This window comes from Harpia harpyja, chromosome 11 (assembly GCF_026419915.1).
Source record: "Harpia harpyja isolate bHarHar1 chromosome 11, bHarHar1 primary haplotype, whole genome shotgun sequence".
In the NCBI taxonomy this organism is placed as follows: domain Eukaryota; kingdom Metazoa; phylum Chordata; class Aves; order Accipitriformes; family Accipitridae; genus Harpia; species Harpia harpyja.
The window spans coordinates 40864629-40891149 of record NC_068950.1 but is presented as its reverse complement, the minus strand read 5'-3'; the positions used below and the strand labels follow the sequence as shown (position 1 = coordinate 40891149).

The 26521-nt window shown below is 46.1% G+C and overlaps 1 protein-coding gene across 7 annotated transcripts; it reads left to right on the top strand.

Moving 5' to 3' along the window:
* The first annotated feature begins 1657 nt into the window (after positions 1-1657).
* FYB2 (FYN binding protein 2) lies at positions 1658-24902 on the top strand. 7 transcript variants are annotated; one of them, XM_052802390.1, is made up of 20 exons: positions 1658-1779; positions 5260-6031; positions 7029-7223; positions 8312-8345; positions 11103-11191; positions 11966-11994; positions 13263-13294; positions 14157-14241; positions 14589-14742; positions 16480-16606; positions 16706-16749; positions 17051-17120; positions 19060-19143; positions 20436-20464; positions 21243-21303; positions 21874-21966; positions 23583-23667; positions 23976-24132; positions 24282-24315; positions 24759-24902. In XM_052802390.1, the coding sequence occupies exons 1-20, from the start codon at positions 1771-1773 to the stop codon at positions 24766-24768; spliced, it is 2193 nt and encodes a 730-aa protein (XP_052658350.1). In that variant the 5' UTR covers positions 1658-1770; the 3' UTR covers positions 24769-24902. The 7 variants fall into 7 exon arrangements, 6 of the variants coding, with proteins under 6 accessions (XP_052658350.1, XP_052658349.1, XP_052658347.1 ...); XM_052802389.1 differs by having other exon boundaries at positions 24722-24902; XR_008237297.1 differs by having other exon boundaries at positions 23976-24315; positions 24722-24902.
* The last annotated feature ends 1619 nt before the right edge of the window (positions 24903-26521 follow it).

The following is a 26521-nucleotide window of genomic DNA, read 5'->3' as shown; positions in this document are numbered from 1 at the left end:
AATTCACGGCCCGTGTTCATACCACTGGGCGGGTCATAAATCCTGCCCAGCTACCTGTACACAAAGCCGGCATTCATTTTCATCACGCTGTGACTCCAGCCCTGGTTTGGGGGACTTCCCTGCCAACTCCCGGCTCAGCAGGACCCCCCTTTCTTCTCTGAGACCACCACGCAGCAGCAGGGCTTTTCATGTGGCGAGGAATGAAACTCGCGCTTCGAGACGTGTCTCTGATGAATGAGATTTTTTTTTTTTTTTTCAATTTCTTTTCCTTTTTTTTTTTTCAGCTCTCCTCAAGCTTGGCTCTGGAAAGCAGGGTCAGGTTAGGCTGTGAGAGCATCAGTCCCACGCCAAAGGGCATTAAGGATGCTTGGGGCAAGGCTTTTCTCAATGCCCATGTGCAGAGGGGGGAACGTCCATCCGTAAGTCATGTATCGCACCCATTACCTTCAAATCAGTGGAGAGAAATCTGGGACACCTTCAAACAATCATATGCATATAGGTTGCTGGCAGATCCTACCCATCACAGACATGCTTTACCAGTCCCTTTTCCCCTAACCTCCAGGCCTGCTATTGCTGCAGGGTTTCTTTTCCAAGCAGCTCTTTGGGAATGAGATGTGCCGTGTCCTGGTATGTGGGATTAGGGGCAGCTGGTGATGGGTGAGTATTGTCGAGGCTGCCGATGGCTCCCTGCCCACCCAAACCCTATCGAGAGCCGCCTCGGAACACCACCGAGCACCTGGGCTCCGTGCAGCAGCCGTCTTTGCTCGAAGGAAAACATCAAGCGCTCCCGCAGAGAAAGATGAAATAATATTTGATCAGTTGTGGATGGAAAAAGAAAGTCCTGGGGCTCTCAGTTCTCTTCTTGCCAAGCTTACCAGCCTTGCTTTTCCTGGGAGACATGCTCTGCAAAAAAACATGGGCTCAATGTTTGGACAGATCCTTTCCGGCTGTTCTCCAGGGCAGAAATATCCAGTGATGGGAAAAGTCTTGTTTGCCCTAATTTAACTGGTTTGTCCTTAGGACTCTGAGAAACAGCTCACCATGAATAGGAGCTGCTTCACTAGGGAATATGTGTGGGCTTCAGCGAGGATGACCGTTTTTGCTGGGCTCTGCTGTCCAGAGACGAAGAAAACATTTGGTTCCTCTGGGGAAATGTCTGTTTTAATCACTCCGAGGTCTCTGGCTTCGGCTTGGAGAAGAGCCTTGTGCAGGCTGGGCTGATGCACTAGGGTGAGTGTCCCCCCATGGGGAGACCTGTGAAGAGGTGGGGTGAGGATTATCGCTGGGCATGGTGGGACTCGTCTGGTCTGCTCAGCTTTGCTTGCCCCAGGTGTGAGCAGGGACCCGAGACGTGCCATGTATATGCACACCCTATGGACACGGGTGCTGTAGGGGCACCCACGCCGAGGGCGAGCGCCGTTCTTTCCCTCAAAAAGCAAACCAAACCCGCTTCTTCCCTTTCTCAGCCCATCCAAAGCCTGCCGCGGTGTTGACGTTTGTGGTTCGGGGAACCCGTGAGTCAGGTCAGGGAAGCGGAGACGCGCAGGGCTGAGCCTGTGGGAGTGCAGCCCTGCCCAGGTGAGGTTCTCTCCGCCCCGGGGGCAGACCCATGCCTTGGCCCAGGTGTGTTTTTGGGCTCGCTCCGCCTCACCCGGTACTCTGGAGGTGGCAGGGACGGGCGACGGAGCGGGGAGAAGCCGGACCGGAGGCAGGGGCAGGGAAATATGCTGCCGGGCTGAACTGCTGGAGCCGGCACGGAGCAGCGAAGGGATGGAGGTGGTAACTGCCGGGGCACTGCCCCATTCCACCCTCACCGCAGCAATGGGCGGCTCGCTCTCCTCTGCCCTTGGCCCGGGTGAAATATTCGCTGCTTGATTTTTCTGCTGTTTATTCGTAGCTTGGGGCTGTTATCTCCATGAAGTGCTGGGAGCAGTTTAACCTCGGGGTTAGGTGCACGCTCTCATTGCTGCTTCTGCTCTGCACGGAAACCACAAAGGGACAGCTTTTCTGCCCCAAAGCTGGGGCTGAGGGGCTCCCGGTGCCGGGTTTCTTGCCCCCTTGCTCCGAGATGAGCTGTAATTGCTGCCTCTTAATTTAACAAAAAGTAGAGTGGATTTTTTTTTTTTTTTTTTTTTTCTGGGAGAAGCTGGCGGGTTAATGAGTAGATAGTATCTGCGGCGTGCTCTCGTCAGCGTGCCTGGGGTGCCTGGGCTCGGGTCCAGCCGCCCCGCTGCCGGGTAGAGGGCAACGCTGATTAAACATTTACCCACGGGAGCTCCCTTGGAAATTAAGATAAAGAACGCATGAAACCAGAAAAATTTCAGGAGGGGAACATGCAGTGCTTCTTCTCGGTTGTCCTGCGTGTCACGTCTTGAATGGGGTTTCTCTTCCGGTGTCAACTCGTTTTAGAAAAGCAACTGCAGAAAACTAATGAGAATTCAGATCCCTTTTGGTTAGTCCTTGGTATCAGCACAAACCTCCGGTTGCTGCTCTTTCTAAAAGGTATCCTTATCATAGGCTTAAGCTGAGCTTTAGTCTGCTTCCTAGAATGATATTAATGTTAGAAGAGCATTTAATTTATAGGGAGAAAATATGGAAAGTTTAGCTGTCCCCTGACTCCGTAATGCTCATAGCTTTCCGGCCAGTGGAAGTTTGTTTCCTCTTTATTCTCTCCCTCTCTCATCTTGCGTGGGCTTTTGCCAAATCTGTTATTATTCGCAGTGAATTATTTGGCCAGATGTAGCTGTAATACACATTGTGAGCTTTTGGCAGTCCTTTAAATTTATTAGCGTCTTCTCCCCACTTGTCAGCTGGTCTAATTTACAGGGGAGCACCTCTCCCCGCTGCACTGGACCCTCCCTGGGCTGGTGGGGCATTGGGGCTGGGATTTCCCGCGTGTCCTGCCTGCGACCCACTCGGCACCGCGTTTAGGCTGAGCATCTCCCTGAGCTAGCTTAAGGCGCGCGGGTTAAACCCGAGAGTTGCGCGGGTGGGTCTGCGGTTTGAAACAGTCCCGGCTCTGATGGAAAAACATCTCCGCAGAGACCGGGAGAACTCATTGCACCTCAGAGGGTCACGCTAAGCTCAGCTCTGTGCAAGGAAGCGGCAGTTGCGGGAGCTTTGTGGGGAAGGAGAGGGTTTCTGGCCGGGTGTGGGTGTACAGGAGGTGGCCGTGGGCTGCAATTTAACCCCATCCTCCCGGGAGGTTCGGTGTGCTTGGCCGGGGGCCGAACGTGTCCCTCCCGTGCCGGCTCTGCTCGTGGCATCGGTGTGAATATCCCAGCGGGCTGCAAACCGGGGGAAATGATATTCTAGCGAAGGGCACCGAGAGTGCATTAAGCGCAGATAATCTTCCGGTTAATTAGGCGAATTATTTGAAGCTGCCATTTCAAGGCAAGAGGAATAACAACTTGAGAGGGAAGAAGGGAGGCTTGTATCCATCCCTCTCTAATTAAAGGTAACGCCAAGCTAGTGACTGTCACAGCCGTTTCTGTCACAGCCAGTGCCAGGGAGAGGCCTGACCGAAAACCCGGTTTCGCACGAGTCCACCTCGCCTGTGGCACGTTGAGACACGCAGGTACTTTTTCTTTTCCGTTTTCTTTGTCTCCGAGGGCACTGGTGAGGAACTATGCGCTACGGTAAAGAAAATCAGTAAGGAGAGGTAAACAGCATTGAACTCTTCAACTGTTGCTGCAGCACGTGCAAAAACTCGGTGCAATTGCATTAGGGCACCTCGCTGCTTTATTTCCTGTCTGGCATCGCTGCAGGGATCTGGTACGTGTGGGATTATTTTTTTTTCCAAAATCTGATTCATCCTCCGTATGCTTCTGAAAACTCTCATTCCCATCGGCTCGCCGCTAGATCAGGCTGTCTGGGCAGCTTACACGGCATCATGCCGCTGACCACTAATATGAAATATAATTGGAGCAATTCAAACCTCTCCCCCAAGGGTTGGTTCTTTACATCATGCACTACCCTGTGAAAGTAATAAAGTCAGTGAAAGGGGTTATTCAAGAGAAATTGTCAGTGTTTAATAAATCGTGCAATTAAATGCAATAAAACCTCAGTATGCTATTCATCTGTTCTGCCTTAACACTTAAGGCTGGGGCTTTTTTCAGAATAACGAAGTTCTGTCCTAGATAATTTTTTCCAATTTCCTCATTAGACAGGTTCTCGTGAAGCCTTACAGTTCTCTGCACTGAACTAAGTAGTGCCAGAGTAGTGCACCTAATGTAATCATGGCATATAAAAAGTTATAGAGCAGTTCAAGGACTTAAGTAGCTCGTAAATTTTTTCTTCATGTTTTCTCCCTAGTTCAGTTCAGGGCTGAATTTAAGCCACGACATTGCAGGCAAAAATTGTGGCCCCCTTTTCTCCAGCATGGGACGGTGAGACACTTGGGGACAAAGGCCTGAAACAAAATGTTCTTTAAGTGCCCTTTTAAACTACGCTGTCACTGATTAGCTCTCCTTGGTCAAAATCATATGTAATCCGAGCTCTGGTAACTGTGCAGGGGAGGAATTGAGTAAGCCAGTATTTATCACCCGGACTGGGAGATGCTCTTGCTGTCATTGTGTGCTGTGTGTTTGGGTTGTATGTCCTCAGCTTCCTGAGGTGGGAATAACAGCAAGGGGAGAAGCATCCAAAGAGCCATGGGGATCCTGAGCTGAACCAACACAGTGGAGGAAGAAGCTTTTGTCCCAGGGGTCATTTGAAGCACCAAGGAGGGTGTTTGGTGCTTCTCTTCCCATGGTGGAGAGGACGGACTGGGGATCTCCGGAGCAGCACCAGCATCTCCCCGGGCTGGTGCTTGTGTACTGAAAATAGGTGCAGCTTTCCTACCCAGCAGGTGCATAAGCGTATCACACCACCTCTGCCAGGAAGCTCTGACGTTCATTTTAGTGTTTGCCAGGTTGTCCCGAGGGAGATTCTCCAACACTGGGTGATGTTGGGGACCAGGAGCCATCTCCGCTCGTCCCGCTGGCTCTGCTTGATTGTGTTTCCATGCTCTGCTTCTGTGTTTTCCCCCGTCTCAGCTCTGTTGCCTTTATCAGCAGTGATTTGTGAGCCTTCAGAGGATCCTCTGAATGTGCTAATTCTCCTCTCCTGCTTTAAAATTTTCACCAAGTTCTGCATATCCTTGGTGACCAGGGTGGAGTCTGTGGCCTCTTTCTCTCTGAAACAAGCACGATCATGTAAATTGCCTGTTGCCACCTCTGAAAGCAGGTATTTTGTGCTCTCCTCTTTTCCCCCACCCAGGAAGGTGTGACTGATTTCAGAGCCCTCCGAGCAAAATTTCAAAACGACTCCAACTTGGCCAACAAGCTGGTGCAGCCGCGCAAGAAGCCTCCCCCTGAAATCCCTCCCAAGCTGGGCTCCGGAGGGAATGCCGTGTCCAAGCCTCTGCCCCTGAGTAAGAAAGAAGTGGTAATACTAAAATCCAAGGATGAACCTGCCCATCCTGCCACCCAACCCTCCACACGCACCCAATGCAACCCCTTGGCGTGGCCTCGAGCCCAGCTGGGTTATGTGGAGCTGACGGAACACAACGAAGAGCACAAAGGCAACGTCTTGGAGAAAGGGCTGAGTTCTCCCAAGAACGGTCCAGAGAAGCCTCTGCCATCCTATTGCGCTGACTGGCAAGGATCAGCCCAAACATCTCCAGAGGGCCCTCCGCTCCCAAATTCTTTCCACCACGCCCTACAGATGTGGGAAAACGCTTTATCCCGCGGCGAGAAAGCAAGTGCAATGCTCCCAACCCAACGGGCAGCAAACTTATACGTGCACCCCTGCCCGGAGCAGAGGGTGATGCGTGCTCCTGCTGCGTTGGGCGGCAGAAGGATGCGACCGTCTGGAAGCGAGCCCACGCTGGACTTGCCTGCCCAGAAGAAGGGTGGTCTGCGCGGCAGCGGGTCGGCTCTTTCCCAGGCTCCCAGGAGCTCTGATGAAGCTGCTGCTGAGAGCGCGGCGGCAACTGTTTTCTGCCAGCCGGGTTATCGTGCACCAGAAGAGCAACCTCAGCGCCAGAAAGGTATAGTAAACTATACTCTTAACAATAAGCGTATATATATGCATATGAGCATAAATGTGTATAGGTGCTCTGAAAGTGCAGGATACAGCAGGTGGAGAGAAAAGCTGTTATGAGTTGGCACCCTTAAACAAGAGGCCAAAGTGGCCCGTTGGAGTGCTCCCTTCCTTCCCTGGAGGTCCTGGAGATAAAAAAAAGGGGTCTCAAACTGCTGCTGAGCTTGGGTAAAGGGAGGGGTCCCCATCTCCACCAAATTTTTAAAAATTCACTTCAAGAAATTGCCCAAATTTTGAAAGTAGGAAGGAGGGTGAAGTCAGGGGAATATCTTTAGTTTTGGTCTGCTTTGGCCTTTCTCAATTACAACGTAAATGTGACTACGCCCTGCTATTTGGTTTTCACACTGACATATAAAGGCTTGGCTTTTCTGCAAAGACAGTTTAGTTCAAATTAAAATGGCTTAAACTTGAAACCCCCCTCTGCACCCTTCCAGCTTTGCAAAAGGTCATATTTGACCTCAGAGAGCAGACACTCCTTGCAATATTTCTTACAGAAACCGGTGCTAGGAAACTCAAATGCCGTGAAGTTCCCCTTGCTAACGTCACGCCGAGTGACAGGGCACTGAAAAGATTAAGTCTTTGTTTACCCTGGAAAGCTACCTCTCTCAGACTGTGTATTGAAAACAGCTATGCCACTAAATCCTGGCAGATTAAAATGTTATCGGTACAGAAAATTAGGCTAGTATTTTATAATCTAGAGGAAGGGAGCTGTCGAGAGCTGAGGCCCCAACATGGTTAACTTTGTAAAAATCTGTAAAAACGGACATTTCCATTTATTTTTCCATTCTGGTAACATGGTAAGAGCCCTGCTGCGTAACGGGGATGCTGAAATTGGGAGGAAGCAGAGATGGTTAGAAATGTCCGTATAACAACTAACGATCCTACATGGATTTTTGCATAAATGAGGGCTAATTGCTGCCTGTCCTTGTGCTTCTCTGGAGCAGAATTGGAGCCTCCCTTCTGCCAGCCTGGAGCAGGAAAATGCTCTCACAGCCCCAGGAGCAAGTGGCCAAGAATTAAACCTCTCCCTTCAGTGGAATCCCTGGGTCCTGCCCCTGGGAAGCCTGCGAGACCCCCGAAGTTTGATCTCAGTGCTTTCCGAAGTGCCGTGCCTTTGGTCCACAGAGGAAATGAAACAAGTAAGAGATTTCTAGTCTCTCTGCCCAAAGCTGTTCTGCAGAAAATGAATAATAATTTGCAGTTTATTGACATCTATAACACCACGATTCCAAGCGCACGGAAGTAAGACGTTGTTACTTGTTTCTAACATCTTCCTCAAACATTGAAAAGAGCCCAACAGTTTCAGTGAGACTGATTTTTGCTCCAAATCTGGAAAAGGGGTCTGGTTTTCCAGGTTGGACGTCATACCCCATGCAGAAACCCGCTTTCCTCCCAACTGCAGCATGTTGTGAGCGGTTTACAGCTGGCTCTAAAGCAGCAGCAGCTGCGTATGAGGCGAGCTGATCTTTATCACTCCTCTTCAATGGGAAGTTCCTTGACTCTGGCGCACACAACTGTGGGAAGGCACAATAAAATCAGTAGAAACTGGTCTGCTAATCACCCCCCCTTCTGCTTTAAATACAACAGAGGGCAATGTCGTTAAATGTTCCAACATCAAGAAATGCAAAAGTTCAGTTTCCCATAATAAAACCCTATTGATGTTGCATAACGGAATATTCTGGACCACTTATTAAGCTGCTAAATAGTGTGTCTTTATAGTTACAGGCTTAATTATAGCCAGATCTTCAGGCACAACTTTTGCTCTATTCAAATGGAGCTGCTTTTCTAGGAAGGGCTCAGCTAAACTCTCTTTGGCTTTACGGTGCCAGTGCTTATTGATCTGCCCTGGCCTTGATAAGAATAAGACGGAAAGAGAGAGGTTTTCACTGAAAGTCTTTTCTAACCTACTTGCCTTTTCTAAATATATTAATTTGATGGAGGAAATTAGTTACATTTATATGTCATCGTCTCCATGCCCTCTCAATATTGCTCAATTATTGATCTCTAGAAAGCCTGAGGTTGTTGCCTGGAAACATAAAATAATGACATAGTAACATAGCCACATCCCCAGTTTCTGCTGGCAATCTTATTTCACGCCTTTCTTTGTGTTTGGCGTGCTGCCTCGAGGAAAGGCTGTCCCCATCACACCTCCCGGGCGCTGCTGCCGGTGTTCTGTAGGAGAGCAGTCTTGCCTTCAAACGCTAATCCTCTGTGTGTTTCTGTGCAGCTGCTGACGAAGAGGATTACTTGACCCCCGAAAGGTGAGCGTGTGGCTCCTAGGTGATGGGACCATCCCCATCCCGTGATGCTGAAGCATCCCCGTGCAGTCTGGAGGGAACGTCCCGCTCCCAAAGGCAGCAATTTGCTCCAGGGATTGTGCAAACCTACACGGGAAGCTCAAAGCTGGCTGGGATGACCTTCTGCTAAAGTAGAAAGCTTCATCCCTATTTTCTCCTCTGGGCTTTTCGAGCAGCATGGAGAACGCTACCCGTGTGTCGTTAGGTCTGGTTTAGCTGGTCGGAGGGAAAACACTGCCAGGGCTTTGGTGGCAAAGATCACTCAGCACCCGTGTGTTTCGCTTCCTGTTTTCCATGTACTCAACTCGGTGTTTTTAGAAAAGAAATGCTTTTGCAAACTGTTGCTGAAACAAAGCCCTGGCGTAACCAGCAAGGTGTTGGGGTTTTTTTTTGCCAGCAGCGGAGGAGCTTGCCCTCCTGTGTGTTTGTGCAGCCGGTACAGCTGGGGTAGAGGAGCCACTGCCTTCCCTCCCCATCCCCAGGACTTCAGCTGTCTCCAGATGCTGAAGTGAGTTTTTTATTGAGTGGTGGTCCAAAGTCACTGGAGAACATGAGCTGATGGGTTCAGCTTCTGATACCACAAATGTCTGAAACGGCTCAAAAATCTTACAGACACAATTGGTTTTGTATACGAGGGGAGTCTGACTTTTTCTGGTATGTCTCTGACTTGTCATGAGTGGCTGCATAGTGGTCCTGGTTCTGCACCACAAGAACAGCAAAAGTGGAGAAAAATATTCGTATACATGTTTTGCCTTAGCTGCATGAATATACAGCTGGGAAAATGAGAAACAGAATGGCTGAACCAAAGCAAAAAGAGATGAATTCTTAAAATACTTTCTGCACCCAAACAATGAACTCTTGCAGCTATCGACACAGCAAGTTGTGCTTTTCACATCATGAGATGTTCCTGCCAGCGTTGGCTGGTGTTTTGTTTAACTTTTAACCTGTACTTGTAAGAAGAGAACTGGTCAAAAAATAACCAGCTCCAAAGCTGTCATGCACCACAAGGAAGCTGTCCTAGTAATATATTGCAGCAAGATCAGCTGTCTTGCTCTAATACTTGTGATACGGTCTTTACAATAGGTCACTTGTTAAATATTAACCATGTGATAACTGGGGAAATGAATTAAATTAACTCCAGCATAAAAGCAAAATCATGGGGTTTTGGGGGCAGAAATTCCCCTCCTCGAAGCCTCACCTGTAATGAAGTCTGGTCGCTTAGAGACCCTGACGTAGTTGCTTGGGCTGACTAAACTTGAGCTCTGATTCCTTGTTTGGGAATAAACACTCTGCCTTCACTGATGCTAGTTAGGGATCCATCAGCCCAGCTGTATTTCAGGTCCGCTGTAGCACTGTGGTATATACAAAGAGCTGTCTGGTGTCCAGCCAAGCTCCCAGGATGCTATTTTATCCAGGGGTTGGGCTGGGGAAGTGAAAGCTCAGGGGTTTTCCTGGTCCTTTCTTCCTCAAGCGATGGCACTGGGGACAAAATATCTGCCTGCAGTATTAATGTAATATGTATATGTGTGTCCCCTTCAGTGGGACCTACGTGTCCAAAACATGCTGTGGGACCAGCGAGCTGGCAGGCACTGCCCCCAGTGCTGGGGGGCTGCAGCAGCCTTTGGCATTAGCACAAGCTTCTGCTCGACTTTAGGTGTCGTTTCTTACTCTGATTTCACTACTGTTAAAATGCACCTTGAGTTTCTTGTTCCTCTTGTTCTGGTTTGCAACAACTACTTAGTCTTTACTCTGTTGAAGCTGAGTTGTGACAGCAGGGTGATTCACGGAAAACCAAACCCTCCCTGAGGTTTATAATAGACTTACTGTTAAAAGATGGAAGTTCTCACTATAACTCTTCCTGGTGCTCTTTCACCACCCTACCCTGTCCCCCGCATGTGTTACAAGCTGCACCTTGTGCATTTGCCACTTCCCAGTACACTCCTGAGCTGCCAAAACCTCTGGCTGCCGTGGGCGGAGGGGAGGCCTTGGGGCTTTGCCTGGCTAATCCGGGAAGGCTTGGATTTCTCTCTGCACCTATTTCCAAATGACACTAGTTTGAATTTCCGGAGGAGGAAAGGAAAAAAGAAAATGAGGAGATGGGGACTGGGCTGGGAAGCCCAGTACTTGAGGCCGTGTGGTGCTGGGGCTGTGACGCCTTGCCTCCTCCCACGGCTGGCATATGCCACTCGCCGCGTCGGCATGGAGCGTGTGGCTTGATAAACTCGGGAGCAGGACCTTTAAATGTACACTCTGATAACTCTGCTTTCCCTTTCTTGTTTCCTTAAGTGACAAACAGCATGCCAGACAGTGCAACTGGGTTGTTATTAATTTTAAAGTAGCTGGAGTAGGTTTGAAAATTGCTGCACTCCGATATCCTTGGATGTTTTTGTTCTGTTTCTACTTGGGGGATTGCTGTAGGCAGAAGACCGTAATCCCAGTATGAAGTCCCTTGATGTGCTTTGAGCCCTAAAAACGCAGCCGGTCCTCCCAAAGGAAAAGCAGTGAGAGTGTGGAGTCGGGGGGAGGCTCGGCCGAGCCCTGCATCTGGCACGGGTCTCCTCTCCTCCAAGGAATTCCTTATTTCACTTTACTTTCTTGTAGGCTCAGTATCAAAGCGCTTGAGTTATTTGTAGAATATTTTTTTAAGAAGAATATTTTTTTTCAGACTTCTAAAAGGACCAGAAAAAAAAATCTCTTCTCTCTTTTCTTTCACCTTCTCAGTGCTGAACTTGAAGAGCAGCATAATTATGAAGAAACCCCGATGTACCTGAATCAGTCTGGGGACACTACAACCTTGTCTGTCATTGAAGGTACTTTGCAAGGCAAGACTGCTAGGTGAATTACATGCTATCTGGGATAGAGCCTTTAAAAAAGGAAATAATAGTTTCTTCAAGTTGAGAAAAGCAGCTGCGCATTAGTCCAGGTAACCAAAGATGACTGTCTGTATGTTCCCTCTGTGCACTGGCAGCGTGTGAGGACTTTGGGGCACAGACAAAAAAGAAGTTAGCATTTTGGTGGTGAAATGGTGCTTACAGTAAAGCTGCAGTGGGGAAAAAGTCATGAGACGCTATCTAGGTAGAAGAGAAAGAAAAGAAGATAGTGAGGCAAACCTCAGCATCTTTATGGGAACAGAAGGGTACAGGGTACAGAGCTTTTCTATCTCCATCACTACTTCTTCCCAATATAATTTTCTCTATCAATCAGAGTTGTCACTGCTCTGCTTTTACGTTTTTCAAAGTTGTCTCCTTTTGGAGTGGTTAGTTTCTGCCTTGTGCATTGGTTTTCTCTCCCATTGGAACAGGAGGCAAGCAACTTCCTCGGGGGGACCTGCCACAGCCCTCTTGGGTTTGCCCCTACGGCTATGAAAACTGTGGCCAGACAAGCTTGATGCTGCAGTTCTCTGAATGTAAGCCCATGCTAAATAGCAAATTGAAAGACCCTGGCCAGCAGGACATGGTGAATGTACCATGGTGAATGTGTGCCTGGATGCTGAGCTTTGGGCTGAATTTGTGTTTTGCAACTTAAAGTGCACTGACTTTAACGTGGACTAAAAAGTAATACGTATTCACAAATATCTTTTCTAGTACCTAAGGCAAAGCCTCGAGAACACAAGGTAAGTCTCATCACAGCCAGTTTTCATCTTTCAGGCTTGACTGTATCATACATACCATGCTTTCCTATCTTAGAAACTTTTAATATCTGTATTTCTTGTCTGCCAAGTATTTCTTTATGTATGTTGTCTGTGAAGACTCTCAAAAAATAAATAAGAAATTGCAGAGGGGACGTGAAGACTAATGAGGTTTCCAAACACACTAGGGGAGAGAGTCAGTTCCCTTGACCTCTGCTGCAAACATGTAAGGAAGCGGTAACACCATCTGGATGTTGGTGGTAGACCAAGTAAGTGTCAAGCACCGATATCAAGATCATGAATTCTTGGAGGAAAAATCCACTGAATTGTTCCAGAAGCTCCTGCCAAAGGCGAGCGGGTGCTGGTAATCCCTCTGTAAAGGCATAAAAGCAAAACTGAGCCAGGTTGCTTGTCGTGGCAGCACGCTTCAAGTTTTGGCTCATAAGCGAGGGCAACTGTTGTGGGCACGACTGTACGGGTTTTCATCCCCTGCTGCAGGGATATCTCTGCTGCAGACTACAACTTGACTCTTTCCATTTTACCCTGGCTGCAAAGGGGGTGGCAGTTCACCTTGGCAGTGGAGATACCCTGCAGCGAAGGCAGGATAGTGCATTGCACAGGGCAGGAATTGCTACAGCTCTCCCTAGAGAAGACCTGCTTGGCTGCATGGCCGAGCTCACGGTGGGTGGCTGGGCTGAGAGAACACGGCACCTCGTGCCAGGAGATGATCATGTACTGGATATCAGTTCTGGGTCTACTAAAAGAGGGGAAACTGCTCCTTGGAAAACGTCAAACTCTACTTTCAAGTCCTGACTTGCAAAGCAATCAAATTGTCCAGGAAATAGCACAGGTTTCCAAATGCACTTATCTGTGCATGATTTGCAGAGACGTTCTCTGGCTTGGCTGTAGTCCTATTTTATGGTAGGTTAGAAAGTCTTTTTTTTAATTAAAACAACCTTCCTCCTGTTCTGTAAGGTCTCCAACCTGTAATTGCTTTCATTCTGACCAGTAGCTTCATTGGCCTGATCCTTTGCACTGTTCTATTATCCCTACATAGTTTGTCAATGTGTGTATCCCCTGTCCTGCAAAGTAGAGGAAATATCCTTGTCTGATGACTATTCCAAACGTAAAATGCTTCTGGGCTTTCTAAAGAAATATTTCTTTAAATACTAGATGACAGTTGAGGCCTTGTATAAAAGCTTGACTCTTGAAAAAAGCACAGTGGCTGAAGGCTTTCCTCTTCTTTATTCCAGAAACAGAAGACTTTTCTCGTTGCCAAATCCAGGTAATTTCCTTTCCTTTCTCTCAAGCTTCTTCTAACCCCACAACTAACTCAGGTTAGGGTTAGAATATTGTAACACTCAGTAAACAGAAAGAAATTTCCTATATTTGAGGACAGGAGCAGGACAATGTAGACAATGATGCTCTTCTGTGTCAGCTCTCATGGTTTCTAAGATTGTTTTCATTCTAAAGCATATCTGGAGGGGAGATTTTCTTCTCTGCTCTGGCACACAAGAAAATACATTGTCTTTTCCTACTGAAACCTGAACTCTTTCAGTATAAGAAGGGAGAGGTAAGAGGCTCTCAAAGAGGGACACCCAGTTCCAGGTCCAAAGCTGTGTGGTAAGGCAAGGTCCACACTGAATTTCACCCTGTGAATGTCACGTTTCAATCTCCTTGCAGTGTTTAATTACTGTCACTGGCTCAAGACTTTTTTCAATGGGGATTGAAGATTCATGTGATAAAAGGGGGTCACTTCAGTGGGAAATGTTGCGATGCTGGGAAAAATGTAGCATGCTCTGCCTCCTGTTGCTGTATCTTCTTCCCTAAATTGCAATATAGTATGGTGAGAGGCAAGTCTTGTGAGACAGGTACCACCACTGGCAAATGGATCTAGCTTGTCCATTCCTGCTACTAGAAAACAATCATCTTTGTCTCTTCTCCAAGAGTGATTGCTATTACCCCAAGTAACCAGTGGCTTTTAGATTTGGATTTGCCCTTTTAGTACTGGCGGTCTTTTTGGCATCTACCTCATTCAAAAGGAAAATGAGCTGCTTATGTGGGCACAGTCATAAAGCAATCTGTCTCTCTGTGACTTTGCTAAAGTGTCTCTGTTCTCAGATCTCTCTCATTTCTGAAATTTTTAGTCCTGGAAGAGCTATAATAGAGGATGAAAAAGAGGAAAACCCAAGTCTTGAAGGAGGGAAACAGGAGGAAAAGAAAATTTTCAAGGTATCGTATCCTTGAGACTACTTTTAATAGTTATTGTAGGGTGTCTCTTCTCCTTCTGTCCTCCCTCTCAGCAGGAAACAGTTGAGATTTGAGTCCTTAATCACCTGGGGCTTGCTGCCTTCTCTTTTGCCTGCCCATTGCTCAACTGCTACTGTCTAAAAGACAGGTAGTGCTGCCAAGCAGCACTTACGTCTACCAGAAATCCCTGATGGAAAAGGGCATGAAACTGTTTTAAGTCCACAGAAAGATAACATATTCTTATAGACGTATATATGTAAGTTAAATTAACTTATATTAGAAAGCTGTTTCTAAAGACTGTATTGGCCAAACAAAATGTCTGATCTCAGACAGGTGGAAATGAATACGTGTCTCCCACTAGTCAAACCGAGGAAGATGGTAGACGTGGGATGAAGGTGCCGCAAGCGAAGCAGGATGTGACCGGTACCCAGACTGCAAAGCATCCTACCCCACAAGGGCTGGCAAAAGACAGCGCGGAGCTCTGTGAGTATCTCATTGTGCTGTTGAGTGTTTCCTCAATCCTCAGCCCCATCTGTTGCCCAAATGTCTCTTCCATATGGGAAATAACGTTAAATTTGGATGCAACTCTTGAACCAATTTAGTTAAACCAGGGCAAAAGGTTGCATGCGCATTTGTATTCTGGTCTGAATAATTTATTTTGGCTTTGCAAATAGCTTCCTAAGTTGGTTAACCATCTGCGTAACTCAAACCGAGGTGTTTGTTTTTCTAGCAGATTGCACTTATCCGAGAGCGCCGAAATCCATCTCCTCTGCTTCTCATAATTTATTGAGTCTCAGAAAAGGGTTTGGCTAAGGCTTGTGGGAGAAACGCACGTGAGCAGGATGAGAGCCTGAAGTCTCCCCATGTCCCTTATTAAGATGGATGATGGCTCCTTGCTCCATCTTCTTAGTAGTTCCACTGAGCCTTTTTTTGACTTTGGGCTCCTTCTGTCACGATGCTCTGAGATAGCATCCAGAGCTGATGATATGCACCTTAGCTGCACAATTAAACCCAGTCACGTCTCCTCTGTAAACACTGTTTTGCAACTTCAGGTATAAGCGTGCATGGGCTCTGTTCTGCAAAGGCTTACTCCTGCCTCTGCAAGCTGTTAGTATGATGTGGCAGCATTTCAAAGACGAGAGAAAAGTAGCTCTGTTGGGCTCTGTGGACAGACCAGGAGTGTGAAGGAGAAAGTGTAAATTGACTGCGGCTGTGGTTGTTGTTATTGGTGTGGTCCTCGTTTTTTTTAATAATTTTCAATCACTTCATAATAATTTTCTGGTTTGGTCGCCATCTGTTTTTGTAAGAAATCTTGCTGATTTGCTTGACCTTTGAACAGCTGGAGGTAATTTCTGTGGGGATTTTTTTTTAAAAGTACTCATGGTGAGCCTCCTGCTATTGCTTCATCAGAGAGGCTGATTTGGAGAATTGTTTGGTTCCCACCCCACCTCCTTTTCTTCTTCATGGGAGTTTGAATGTTTTGCAGAAATTTGGGCCATTAACTAGACCATATTGTGGTGGTGCATGTTTCTGGTGAGACCTACTGCATGCATCCATGTTCATTTAGAAACACTGTCTGCTTTTATTTGTGTGGCTGCATTTCTACATTACTCCAACTCTCTTAAATCGGTTTTAAGGATTTAATATTGCCACTTAACAGAGTCCTCCAGTAAGAATCTTTTTCTAACCTCATGAGGTGCAACTCTCATGCTTGGTTCCAGCCCTTGGTGAAATACATCTCTGGGATACTCGCCCTCCTCGTCTCCTTTCCTAGATGTTGATTTACAGGTGTATTCACAATGGACTGGCCCGTTGTTTGGATCTCAGCATCTCCACCAACCTTGCTAAGCTGTCCCTTCAATCAATCCTCTGAACATCCACGAATAGTCTCTTGGGATATCTTCTGGTGAGCAGCATTTGGATCAGAGCTGCCACAACTGAGAATCTTGATGGATGTTTTAATTTTTTTAAACCTAAAATATTTTAAAACTTTAAAATATTTTAAAGTTAAATGTTTTAAAACTTAACATCTTTTTAAATTCTTTGCTTTTCTTTCTCAAAGTGGCTCAGAGCAGAGACTTTCCCGGGCTCCTGGAATGGGAAGTATGTCTGTAGGCTCTTATTTGTTGTGGCATCAACTGTTACCCTCAGTAGTTGCCCTTGCCCTGAGAGAAGTTCCTCAGAAAAGCTTCTAAAGCAAAGGTCCTTTCTCATTTCCAGGGCAGTATGTGTATGTTGGCACTCCAAATCCAGGGGTAGAAAGAACAGCCTTGAACCTAAACACTTGGCAGTCTCTGCAGGCACCAGAGGAGATATACGATGATGTTGAAGAAATGCAAGATAGACTGTGAGTATGGACTGGGGCTCTTCGCAATGGCTGTGTCTATGAAATGTCTTTTAAAAACTACACTGCAGCACATCCCCATGTAATGCTTCTGTCTTCTAGCAGCCACGCGTCAGATGCCTCAGGTCCGTTTGCTTCAGCCAGCAGTAAGTGCAGCACGTGGGGAAGCTCGAATGGGAGCTGCTTTTAATTTGGGCTGGTCCCTGGGAGATGATGTGAATAGCTTCATTTAACTTTCAACATCTATAGTGTCTCCTTCTGGCCTGGTTGCTCTAAATTCCCATTAAAACCAGTGGGGAGCAGTACACGTGTCTAGCATGGAATTCATTTGAGCGACCTCAAAACCTGTAAGAGTAAAATGTAACGGCCTGGGTGCAATTTGTCCAGCAAACCTCACCTCATCGCTACTGAATGTGGTTTGTGATAATGGTATGCCTTGGTTTTAAGTTTCAGGAAACAGCTATGAAGAAACATATGAAGATGTTGAGATTGGGGGTGATAATCCAGCAAAAACAGAGTAAGTTGCAATTTCTTAGCCTGTATTTTGAAATACTGCCTTGATCTCCCATGCCAGGTACTGGCTGGAAGCCTTTTTTTCCTAATGCAACTGCAGAAAAATTGTTGTATGGGTGGGTTTCTTCCCCCTCGTCCTCCCGCTTTCCACTTTGGCTGATACTTAGGGAGGAAAAATAGTTACCAAAATTAAATCCCTGAGCAGTGAGGCCTTTCTGTTAGAGCTTGTAGCACTCTCCATCCATTGGAAGTACTCCCTTTACAGACCTCTTCTTGCATAAAACACACTGGACAGTATTGCTAGCCTTCTCTTGATCAAAAGTGTTGTTCAGCTGTAGCTGAGAAACGGCACCTTTTTTTGTGTGCCAAAAGAGGTAATGCTCAAAGGACAAAGGGGAACATTGTCCCCATAAAAAGGGACAAAACGCTCACATTTCAGATCACAGAGGGTTGGAAAGCTGAAAGGAGCCCAGGCTGACATGCTGTAACTAACTTGTAACCTGTTTTTTTTTTTATATAGCTTCTCAAGATATTTGCTTCCACAGGGTATGTTATAAAAGCAATGAGTTTTGCAGCCTCAGGTTTATAGGTTGCCTGAGCTTCCCAAATGGATTAAGAGGTGAAACGTGAAGTTAGTCGTGTTTTTACTTATTAGCTTTGTGTGGTTCCCTACCCTCGTGCAATAAAAGATTTCCTGCATCCCTTTGTAAGAAACAGAGACAGCCTTTGGGAATGGCATATGGGCTGGGGATGCTGCACACGATTGCTTCGAGTGCATCTGGTGGTTCTTTTCTAAGGAGCAGTGTGGGAGGACTAATAAGGTGATGCTGTACATCTGATTTTCCCTTACGGATGTGAGACTCATGCTGGCTTGCATCTGGATTCAAGTCTAGCTTATGCGTGCATGTAGAGCCTGGGTGGGTCAAGGAGGGGAAAAAGGCATGGGAAACCTGAAACCCTGGAGGTGACTGGGCAGTTATTAAAAGGCGAATTCTCTGCAAATTGTCCATGGGAGTTGTGTGGTGGAGGTGCATGAGCTTGTCCGGCCAGCGGGTAGCGTGCTGGCGTCTGCATCTGGCTCCCGGACCGAGCACCCGCTGGGAAGCGTCCCCACGCCTCTTTCTGCCCCTCTCTGCACATGGGTGCTGAACAGCAGCAGAAATTAAACTCTTTTGCTAATTCACAGGAGAACAGTGCATCTTGCTGGGTTTGCAAGGGAATTTCATGACAAAGCTAGAGGTGGGACCAAATTCACAGGGTTCAGAGGTCAGCGTCTTAATCCCCAAACCAGTCTTTATGTAATCTTTCTATTGATCCCACATGCAGAATTAGGTGTGCTGATACCCATAAAGTGTTTTTAATAGTACTTGTGCATGGGTAATGTCCCCCATGTGAGGATCTTGGTTGTTTGCAGATACTTTACTGGAAAACCGCTGTGTAGCTTTGCAACCCCCTGTAAGCTTCAGAGAGAAGTGTGTGTAGTGGAAAGTCCTTCTCAAAAGCATACACGACAGAAATGTGTGATGAAGGGTGGCACAGACAGATGCTCCTGATGTCCTCCTTTAATGTCCACTGCATGCTTCTGGGCAATTTTTGTCCCTTTCATCAGGAACTTTTTCTCCAAATAAACCTGGCTCATTCTGTAGTTATTGGGTCAGAGAATGACAACTTCAATTAACACAGAAAAGTTTATAGCTAAGCAAAGGTTTGAGCTTGGACTTCATAATTAAGCACATTTTGCTGTGCTGGTGCCTGTCCCATTGAATCCATCATTCATCCGCATGATGCTGTTAAGGCTTAAAGCTTGCTGCTGAGCTGAGGTCTAAGGTCTGCTGACCTCCCTTTACCTGCTTCAGGATCTCTGGGGCTACGAGTATTGCAACTCTCACATAGTTCAGCATGCAGTGCCTCTTTAATTTAAAATCTGTTTCTCTTTTGGACAGAACAGAAAAACAAAAGAGATTTGGAAACTTGTTTAAGATAGAAAAGTTGAAGCTGAAGAATACCAGGTTCAAGGAAAACTTAAGGTAAGAAAATGTTGGTTATCCAACCCCTTCCCTCTCCAAACCTGAGCATTCATATTTGCAATAGTTTGAGAGCAGGACGTCTAGGAGTAAGGAATACAGCTTTATTGGGAAAGATATGCCACAAGTGCTTCTATCAACCCTTTAGGACCTGCTGTGGCACATGTGGCCGATGGTCCATCTATGCAGCTTCTCTGAAGTCTCTGGCATGAGGAATCTACAGAAGCTTGTCCTACAGTCCAAGTTTTCATAGGCTTTCTGCTGCCTTTGGTACCTTTCTGATACCTCAGCATGACGCAGGTACACAAGGGAACATAGAAATGTGAAACCTGCTGCCTGGACCTGTGGGCCAGGATTAGCCAAAGGCTTGCTGATGTGGCTCTTAAGGGTTGAGGTTTATTATTCCAAGTACCATTTATAGTCAAGCTGGCAACAGCATCTGCTGAAAAAGTTTACTATTGAGTTTGTAGTCTAACAAGTTAGGATAGAGGATATTGTATAAGTTCCTATAGTGCCCTGTTGGGTACCCTTTCAATACCCTGGTTAAGGTTCCATGGAAACTGCCTTTTCCTCAAGTGCACACGAGCTGCCTGCAGAACCCGTCCTCCACCACTGCCAGCGTGTGCCTCACCCTGGGCACAGTGCCTGAAGTCCAGGAAAATGCTACTTATTTCTTTGGAAACTCCAGATTAACCCTTTCCTCTTTTATATGAGGAAGGTTCGGTTTACTTAAAAACCTTTTCACGCCAGGTGCTCTGCCACGTCAGTGGCTCCTTCCTGCATTACTGCTAAATACCTTTATAGGGAAGGAGCCACCAGGTTTCATGCCATTCTTTTGTTGCAAAGAACCCCTAAAGTTCCCGCAAACATCTTAGATACCTACCATTATTGTCACATTTAAATTCCTGGGCAACCCGTGATATTGGCAGACCACAAGGAGGGAATTACTACTGACTACAGTTACCAACTGTCCATCAACCCTCTAGCTATTGGGAAAGGGTGTAGGAGTGGGCAGGAGGAGGGTGCTTTTGCCGATTTGGACTGTTCTTTGGATGCAATGTAGGCCTTTCATAACACGCTTGGTGAACACATGGTTCTTGTTGCTGCCAGAGGATGGACATGCTTATTTAGCAAGGGACGTAACTCTGGCAAACATGGTTGGTGTCACAGAGTCCGTGCACCTAGACCTGGCTCTATCGCTTCAGCGGCAAGCGCTGCTAGTTTGTTGATGCTCGTGGCTTTTTGGGCGATGCTGATGTGCAGACTTGTTTCTAAGAGCCTCTTTCTATCCGCAGATTGTTTTCCATTTCGGTACCAAATTTAGGTAAGCAACATACATGTATCTGACTCTTGGGGATTCGTGTGTATGTATGAAAAGGCAAATGTATTGCACAATGGAAAATCAACTTTATGCATCATGCCATTCTGAAAATCATGTAATGTGGCAGCATTAACTTTGAAGACTTGATAGAGATTTGTGCTTCACTTGAGGGTGGGTTTTTTGCTCATTTTTGGATGTTTTTTCTTTGAAGAGGAGCATTCCTCCTGCAGATCTGAATACACTGAGGAAGGCAACGTGTGAAGCAGTCCACACTGAGCCACTGCTTCCAGGCTGGCAGTGGTGTTTAACAGTGAATTGTGCTCCAACAGCTCTCTGTAAAACTATTTATCGCTGCCTGCTGGAGGGACAAGTTCATGCCTTGCATAAATGGGGATGGACTCAAAACCTGTCCCCACTAATCAAGCCTTGAGAAGGTGCTGGAGTGAACGTACCCATGTCCTCGGGGTGGAAACCCTGCCTGGGCTGGCTACAGCACGAAGTTGGGGCTTTGCCGCTGCTCCTGTTCCTTCTCTGGAGCTGGATGGCCAAACCCGTCCAGAGAACTGCCCATAAACACAACTAACAAACCCAAGCGCCCTGCCTCGTGCCGGAGTTTTGCCTGGTTTTTGGAGCCCTGAGGATCTTCCTTTTGCGTTGCCTTGGCACCTTTGGGTCGAGCGACTAGCAGCAGCCCCAATTTGCCTCTGAGATACATTGTTTTGAGTACCAGGCTCAGAACGACATCTCCTAATAATTTTCTCTGTTGCATTTCGGTTGACAGCAGCTGTTTCCCAGGAGGACATGGTGTACGACGATGTCGAGGTGGGGCAGAGAGAGATGAGGTGAGGAAGGTGCCCTCTCCTGGGGCTGGCCCCGGGCCAAGGAGATGTTCCTCTTGGTGTAAACCTGTGCCCTGGGGAGCCTGCTGTACTGCAAGCCACTGAGGGTCATGAGCTGGTCGGGACTCAGTCCTCTGGAGACAGTCCAGGTGACCTCTCCATGTGTGTTTAATTTGGCAAGTAGCATCCCACAAAATGTTTCTTCAATGTTACCTAGTTAGCGCCAGAGATGTGAAAAGGAGAGAACCGCTCCCTGAAACGTGAAAATTCGGATAGTTTTCCTAAGGAAGGAAAACTCCGGCTCCCAGACCCGATAATCAGCCCCGTCCTGGCAAGCTCCTTGTCAGAAAAATTACTTTTAATAGGAACAGCATGGCTTGATGTCTTGCTGCCAGATGATTGTGGCAGCAGCGCGTGCTGGTATAAATCGCAGCAAGTGTTTGCATTTCAGTGGTGGTTGTGGGGGGAGACAGAGAGAAAAATCATGACTTTGTAGGTACACGGGTTTGGGGAGGGGACACGGTCTGCTGGAGAAAACTTGAATTTCTGTGTGGCTCTTTCCCCTCCTCTCAGAGAGAAGGACGACAAGTACAAAACCTGGATGCCAAAATTTCTGATGGCAAAAGAGGATAAGGACAAAAGAAAAAGCAGCAATGATGTGGAAAGGTCTTGATTTTCATTCTGTGTTTTCCCATGTTGTCTAACTTCGTATGTGCGCCTCTTGAGCCATTTGCAGGAGTGGGATGCCCCTGATTGTGCAAACATTTTGTGTTTGGTTGCTGCTCGAGGGTCCTTTCCCTTTGAACCCAGGTTTCAGGAAACTTTGCAGAAAATATCTCGAGGGCAAAACAAACTCTTGGATCTGAGCTGTATGCAATTGGGGGATACCCTGAGGGTCTCATCCTGAAGTTGTATCATGGAGTCCCACTTAGTCAACACAAAAAAGTGCTACTTGCTATATTTTTGGCTGCTTTTCTGCCCCGGTCAGTCCCATTCCTTCTTTAATTGTGCTTTGATTAAATATTTGATTTCTGTGGATCAGCTATTGCTATTGTGGCAAGAGCACTGTGTTTAGAAGCCCTGTACACAGCGTAGTAATTGCCTGTGCATTCCCCTTGCCCTTATTTTAAAGTATTGATTTCTTGGGTCTTCTTTTTCCACTTAGGTTTATTGCATTGCTTCTGGCTGCACCATTTGTGCATAAAAGCAAAAATAAAACTTTTTGTTACTGGTTCTGCAAAAATTCACATGGAAGTAGGAGTTTCCATTTCCCTTTTAGATCAGCAAAGTGTGCATTGCAATGAGCTTTTTTATGACCCAATACTTGGGACTTCAAACAAATGCAAATCAGAGATCTATTTTCTAGGTTCTCACCACAGAGCTCCTGCATGGGGTTGCTCAAACACTGCTTGTTGTTTTGTGCAAAGTCATGCGTATAATTTTACAGACTATCAGCAAGTCGATGCGATTTCAGCTGTTCCTTAGAGATCGCAGGTCCTGCAGGCTGAGACTGCCAAGGAGGAATCTCTTCACAGCATAGAAGTCCCAAATTTCAGCTCTTTTTCCCCTCCTCTTAATTTTAAGTGCGTGAAAGTTAGCCAGGGGTGAATAATTTATTGCAAGGGGGTATTTTTTGTTTCTTTGGTTGTTTTTTTTTTTCCTGTCTTAGTTTTAAAATGAATGCCATAGCTGGAATTTCATATGCAAACCAGAAAGAGCAGCATCTCCGTACTCAGGGAGTGCCCCAGCATGAACGGCCATTGCTCTTAAGCTGGTTGTGAGCTTGTTTTTCACTTTACAGTGCAGTATATATGTCTGCTTGGGTGACTTTCTCCTCCATGTGCTAAAAAAGCAACAAAAATCTGCAGAGCTGTGTCAAGCCCCACTTCCATAAATGACTCGGGATGAGAGTTATCTGGGGACCCTTTATGTGTGAATATAAATAAAACCAGAAGGAGACAAACCGCTGAGGGAAAAGTGAATTGTTGACTTCTATAAAAACATGGCTGATTTGAAACATTTGATGCTAGAGAGTTTGTTTATTCCCACGCTGCTTACAGAGAAAACAGTTGGTCCAAATGGAGATACAAAATGGCTCACCAACAGATTCGAGTTGTATATTCATCCTTTTATGAAAAATAGCGATGTGAACGGCATGCTTTGCTCTTCCATGAGTTCATTGCAGGCAAGGCTGGAGTTAGGCTCTGGGTTGAATTTCCCAGCGTGCCAGGGGTTATTTAAATGGAGCTTGGAAGTGTGTGTGCCTCCCTTTCTCAATGCAGAAATATCTTCAAAGTCAAGAAAAGTAATCCGGAAAAAAGCAAGAAGATGGAAAAAGAGGAGAAGTTTTTCAGAGAAACATTTATGGTATGTGTCTTTTTAGAGAGCTAGTTTTGTCGGAGGAGGAAAGCAGCTATGTATCATGCTTAAAAGATGCGTGGTGGAAAGTTGTTGGTCCTTAGCTATGCTGGGAGAGATGTCCCACTGACCTGCTGCCTTTTTCCCTAATCTGGGATCTTCATCAGGGATGTTGCTGGGGTTTTTTTCCCCCTCCTCAGCCCCAAACAAAGCCTCACAACCCATCCTGAAATCTCTTCTCTCTATCCCTCCCCACTGCCCTTAAAGACATTGTACACGAGTGTAGAATAACTTGTGGGTTTCTTTCTTTTCTGCAGTACAATAAGGAGATCAATGTCATCAACACAGCCATTGCCGAGTGCTCGGTCCCCAGTAAGCGGAGAGTTGATCTCCCGGTCACAGCTGGAGAACAGCTGGACGTTATTGATGTCACGGGGGGCAACGCAGTGATTTGCCGCAATTTGGAGGGCAGATGTAAGTTTGCAGAAAGTCTCTGGCACGGGTGGTCACTTCGCAATCCAGTTTTTGGGAGCAAGCAACAGTATGTTCTTTGTGCTTAGCTGCTGTGCCTTTATTTGCTCAGGAGTTTATTAATTTGCTTCTTTTTTTCCCCCTTCTCTCAGTTGGGTATGTTCTAGTGGAGCATTTGAACTTCAGGTAAATTCAGATTTTATTTATTATGATGCATATTTTCTTCTCCTTCCTGCGTATAGATATTTGAGATCTGGAGAAATGTACTTAAACTTCTGAAGGCAGGGGAAGGTTAATGTAAACAGCCAGTATTAAATATTAAATAAGTATTTCCAGTTTTAGTCTGCTATTCTGCTGTTATACAGGTTTTCAGTCCAACTGCAGTTAAAAAAAGCCCCGACCAGTCATGACTTGTATAAATTGGAGATTCTTGACTTGCCTTCAGATATGCCGTATTAATTCACATCTGCTGCAAACATGGGCCACTCGGTGTGCATCGCCTTGCCAAAACACACCCTTGAATTCCCTGCTGCAATATCATTTCCTTGCATGCTCATGCATAATTGATACAAATGAACCTCCTATTGCCCAGGTGCCCATTGCCGTGAAACTTTCTTTTTTTGAGACAGACAGTACTAACTGCCCCGAGAGCTGCTCTCCCCCCGGAGCATCCCTGAACGTCTCTTTTGTGCTTCCCGCATCCGTGAGAGCCCACGTCGGTCAACCGTGGAGTGATGATGCGAATGTAAATAAAGTTTTATTTTTTACACTTACACTGTTTAATGGGCAAGAGACGTTTCCTTTTTTTGTCTGCTATTTAGAGCATGTCTTCACTGATTATCTCAACATTAGTTATTTTCAGTATTTCTCACTTTTTGGAGTACCTTGTTGGTCAGCTCTGAAATAGCCATGACATTTCTGTGTTTGCATGAAAAAAATTGTGCAGTTTAGTTGCTCCATCTCGTTACTGTCTGGTTTAGGTGCAAGACTCCCCAAAAGACTTGCTCTTTAAAAAGCAAACCATATAAACTTGAACTGGTTTGGGGCTTGACAAAAGTATTGAGACAAGAAGTATGTACCGCCACTCTTGCTGGGTTAAATATATAAAATAGTGGAAAACTTGACTCATTTCTTTCCAAAAAACATTTAAAAAAGAGTAAATAAAGCATTCAGTCAAAATTTACTTTATTTTTGTAAGCTAACTTAGGCATCCCAGATATGTAAAGGCTGACTTCTGGCTCCCACCGACTCGCAGCAGCAGGCAGTTACCCAACAGTTGCCCCTGTGTTCGGGCTATTCTCTGCTGTGGGCCTGGAGGATGATTGCTTATTTTAAGAAAAATGCTCCTAAATGTAGGAAGAGAAATATAAATTGCTAATGGCTTCTCCTCAGTGTATCCAGTGGATACCTTTTCAAAAGCAGAAAAATGTGGATAGGGTTTTTACATCGCTTTGGAAGAAAAAAAACTTAAATATGACTATAGTGTACACCTTCTGCCCCTCCCTGCCACATTTTAAGAGCCCGTATCAGTTTGCTCATAAATATCCTAAAAATGTAGATGGTTTAATTAGAAATTATTAAATGTTCCAAGCTTATGAAAACAGAGCAAAATAAAAGCGCTGTTTGCCACACGGCCATTTCAAAGCTGGCATAGAAGACATCAGAAAAACAGAGCAAATATTTAACATTTACTTTTAAGTCCATACAGGCATTCTTATTTATTTTACCATGTGGTTACTATTAAGTGCGTTGGCCTGCATCCATCCTTGCAATAAAAAATAAATAAAACAAACCCCTGTAAGCATGCGCAGCTTTGCAGGCTTGCCAGCCCAAATATTTAGATTTCTCTAGTGGAGATGGAGAGTTCGGGGAGCTGAAGCGCGTGTTTGGCTTCAGAGCAGGCTGGGACCTGCGCTATGTCCTTCACCTACAGCCTTTGCAGGGAATTACCCCGATGGAAGTTGTGGAGACGGTTTACCTGGGGGGAGCTTTTTTCCATGGCAATGCTTAGGATTGATCCTGTGAAGAAAACACCCCCTTCCTCCACTCCTTCCTCATCCTTCTCTCCATCCAGCGCTAGCTCACAACTCCTGAAGTCTATTAATCACACACTTTGTAAGCACTATAGGCAAATCTTGTATTAGCCTCATGTGCTAGTTCTTTTTTGTCTCCTAAGGAAGTTATTTAATTTTTTTTTAAATTAAGTTTAAAAAAAAAAGTCATGTCCCCATAGATGCTGTGATATATGTGATCGGGCCCCAATTCCGGTGCAATTATGCACAAGCCTTGTGGGGTTGCGACCCAACTCGATGCGAAACACAAACTTCTGCACCGGTGTTGGCAGCTGACTTAATGCGAGGACGCCTTGCAATGCACTTAAAACTGTTTTTCT